Genomic DNA, 2499 nt, shown 5'->3' with positions numbered 1-2499 from the left:
AAAAAATGCTGGCTAAGGTCCAGTGAATATGTTCAAAAGTTTTTCAGAGGTAAATTGTACATTGAATCAGCTTTACCCTTGCCAGGAAAAACAGAAGGTAGTGAAAATTATACGTCTTCCCTGTTTGACTGCTTGATGGTAGATTAGATATAAACAAAGAGTTCTTTTCATAGGATAATTATTAACTCCTAGGAGGAAAAAAGATTATACAATTATATTACTATTGTATATTCACTGGAACTGATTTTGCCATTGTCTTGAATTTTACTTAGTCATTTACACCAAAGAAAAATTAATGAAAAACAGTATCAAATCGGCATCATCACATTGTATACAGTTTGCACTGGCATAAGTTAATTTGCACTGATTTTGCTGAAGGTGAAAAAAACCACATCAACTCCACTTTCTGCTTCCTTTCTCCTAACTTTGATTCAGCCCTGTTGTTTGTGCTGAACAGTCTTCTGAGTTACACCAGTGTAAACATTTCAACCTAACTCAGAGGAGATATGCCAGTGCAAATGAAAACAGCGTCAGGACCACACTCGTAAATGACTCTTGCAAGTTTTACAAAGATCTCCTTAAAGAAGTATCAAAATTTTTGCCAATCTTTACTGTATTATGGAAATAAAAATGCTAAATCAAAAAGATTGATATAGAAAGTCTTTGCATATATGTTTACTTTGTTCCCTTCTAGCTAATATGCAAGTGGTACATGTTTATTATAAATGGATTATGCTGATGATGATCCCTGTTTGTAAGGCTTGTTATTAATAATATTGTAACTACAGGACCAAAACATATCATTCAATTGCTGTTTTGAGAGCAGATTGTGCTGAGATTTACAATGATGGACATAAGGAAAGTGGATTTTACAAGATGAAACCTCTTCAGAGTCCTAGTGAATTCCTTGCCTACTGTGACATGTCAGAAGGTGGAGGCTGGACTGTTTTTCAGAGACGTTCTGATGGCAGCCAGAACTTCGATAGGTAGGAGTTGGAGCAAGGAGTTAACATTAAAAATGAAGCACAAGCACCTGGAATTAGGAGGGACCAAGTTAAATATTAACTTTAAAAATATGTCTGTAAATATGTATTGCAAATGAAAAATGAATAAGCAAAGCCACCAAACTGAGCCTCTGTAAGTACGTACACCTACCTGGCATAATGTAGTGCTTTACAGAACTCCCTGCATGGGCTCCATTAAAACTGGCAGCTTGCTACACTGGGTAGTTTATTTTTTACAGCAGTATTTGTGGTAATTTAGATATTTGTGGCATAACATGGTTCTGTTATGTGCAATCAGGATTATTCCAGTTTTAAGCACTGGTATTTCATTTTTCATACTTTCTGCTCTGTGTAAACATCAAACTAATGCATCTTCTAAAAAACTCTGAGAGGCAGATAGGTATTAGGGAAGCTTGGAAAAATATCTCCCCTTCCCAACCCCCCTTGGAAAAATTAAACTTCTTAATGAAAAATCAAAAACCAAAACATTAGTCAGGTAGGTTCAGTGACACTAACTCAGTGCAGGAAAGTCAAAATTGAAAATCAGTAGCCCAAGATCCTGTTTCCTAGCCCTGAGCTCCTTCATACAGCATAGTTTTATAATCCATGCACAATGAACTTAAGTGATCGTAGTTGTACCCTGTGGCCGCATCTACACATGTAGCAGACTGTGTAGTTGTTACTTCACAGTACCATTGCTGCACTTGTTTTTTCTGACGCTACTGCACAGTAGCAATGAGCTACTGCGCAGTAGCTTGTTACTACTGCATAGTAGCATCACCACATGGTTAGTGCCTGGCAACACTACTGCATGGTAGCAATGAGCTATGGTGCACTAGTTTGTTGCTACTGTGCCATAGCATCTCATGTAGATGCACCCAGTGGGGTGTATTATTTTCCTGGTAAGCTTTGAAGCTACACTGCCCAAAGTAAAGATCTTTAAACATTTAAATGTCTCTGAACATTTTACTCCCTATTTATAATTCCTTTTGTTTAAACCACACCTTGCATCGCCCATGACATATATATAGTACCTATTTGGTTCTCCTTCTTAAAAATCTAGTAACACTTACTGCTAGACAGCTCTAAAGCCACCAGTAAGCCATACCTTAATGAGCAAAAGCAGTTTGCAAAATCATAATAGCTATATCTGCAGGAGTTGTTTAACCTATTTAGTAAAATCATAGAAAGCCTACTATTTGTGATGAACTAGTGTGGGAGATGTACTCTTGAGTCACTTATGAAATGTTTCTTCATGGAATAATTTATTAATTTGCAAAGTCTGCGTGTTGGAATTTAGGTAAATCATGGGGTACAGGAAGTTAGACTAGATGGTCAAAAAACTTTTTTAAGTTCAAAAGCTATTAATCATGCCTTTTTTTGGCTGTCCTCATGAAATCTAATCTTAACTCAGGGCTACAGTCAGCAGTAATTCCATTTAAGTCAAGAGAAAGCAGAAGAAACTCCATGTAGGTAACAGGGGGGCATCGACATG

General features: G+C 36.8%; 1 protein-coding gene across 2 annotated transcripts in view; it reads left to right on the top strand.

The window, feature by feature from the left end:
- Window positions 1–2499, top strand: part of FGL1 (fibrinogen like 1) — a 49616-nt gene that overhangs the window by 31557 nt on the left and 15560 nt on the right. For both annotated transcript variants that reach the window (XM_019526574.1, XM_019526573.1), the window contains one exon: window positions 827–986. In XM_019526574.1, the coding sequence (XP_019382119.1) occupies window positions 827–986 (160 nt within the window). The remainder of the gene's footprint in view (window positions 1–826; window positions 987–2499) is intronic.

The sequence above is a fragment of the Gavialis gangeticus genome, unplaced genomic scaffold (assembly GCF_001723915.1).
Source record: "Gavialis gangeticus isolate Ggan-Ray unplaced genomic scaffold, GavGan_comp1, whole genome shotgun sequence".
Classification (NCBI taxonomy): domain Eukaryota; kingdom Metazoa; phylum Chordata; order Crocodylia; family Gavialidae; genus Gavialis; species Gavialis gangeticus.
The sequence above is the reverse complement of the archived record's forward strand: the minus strand, read 5'-3'. Positions and strand labels throughout refer to the sequence as shown.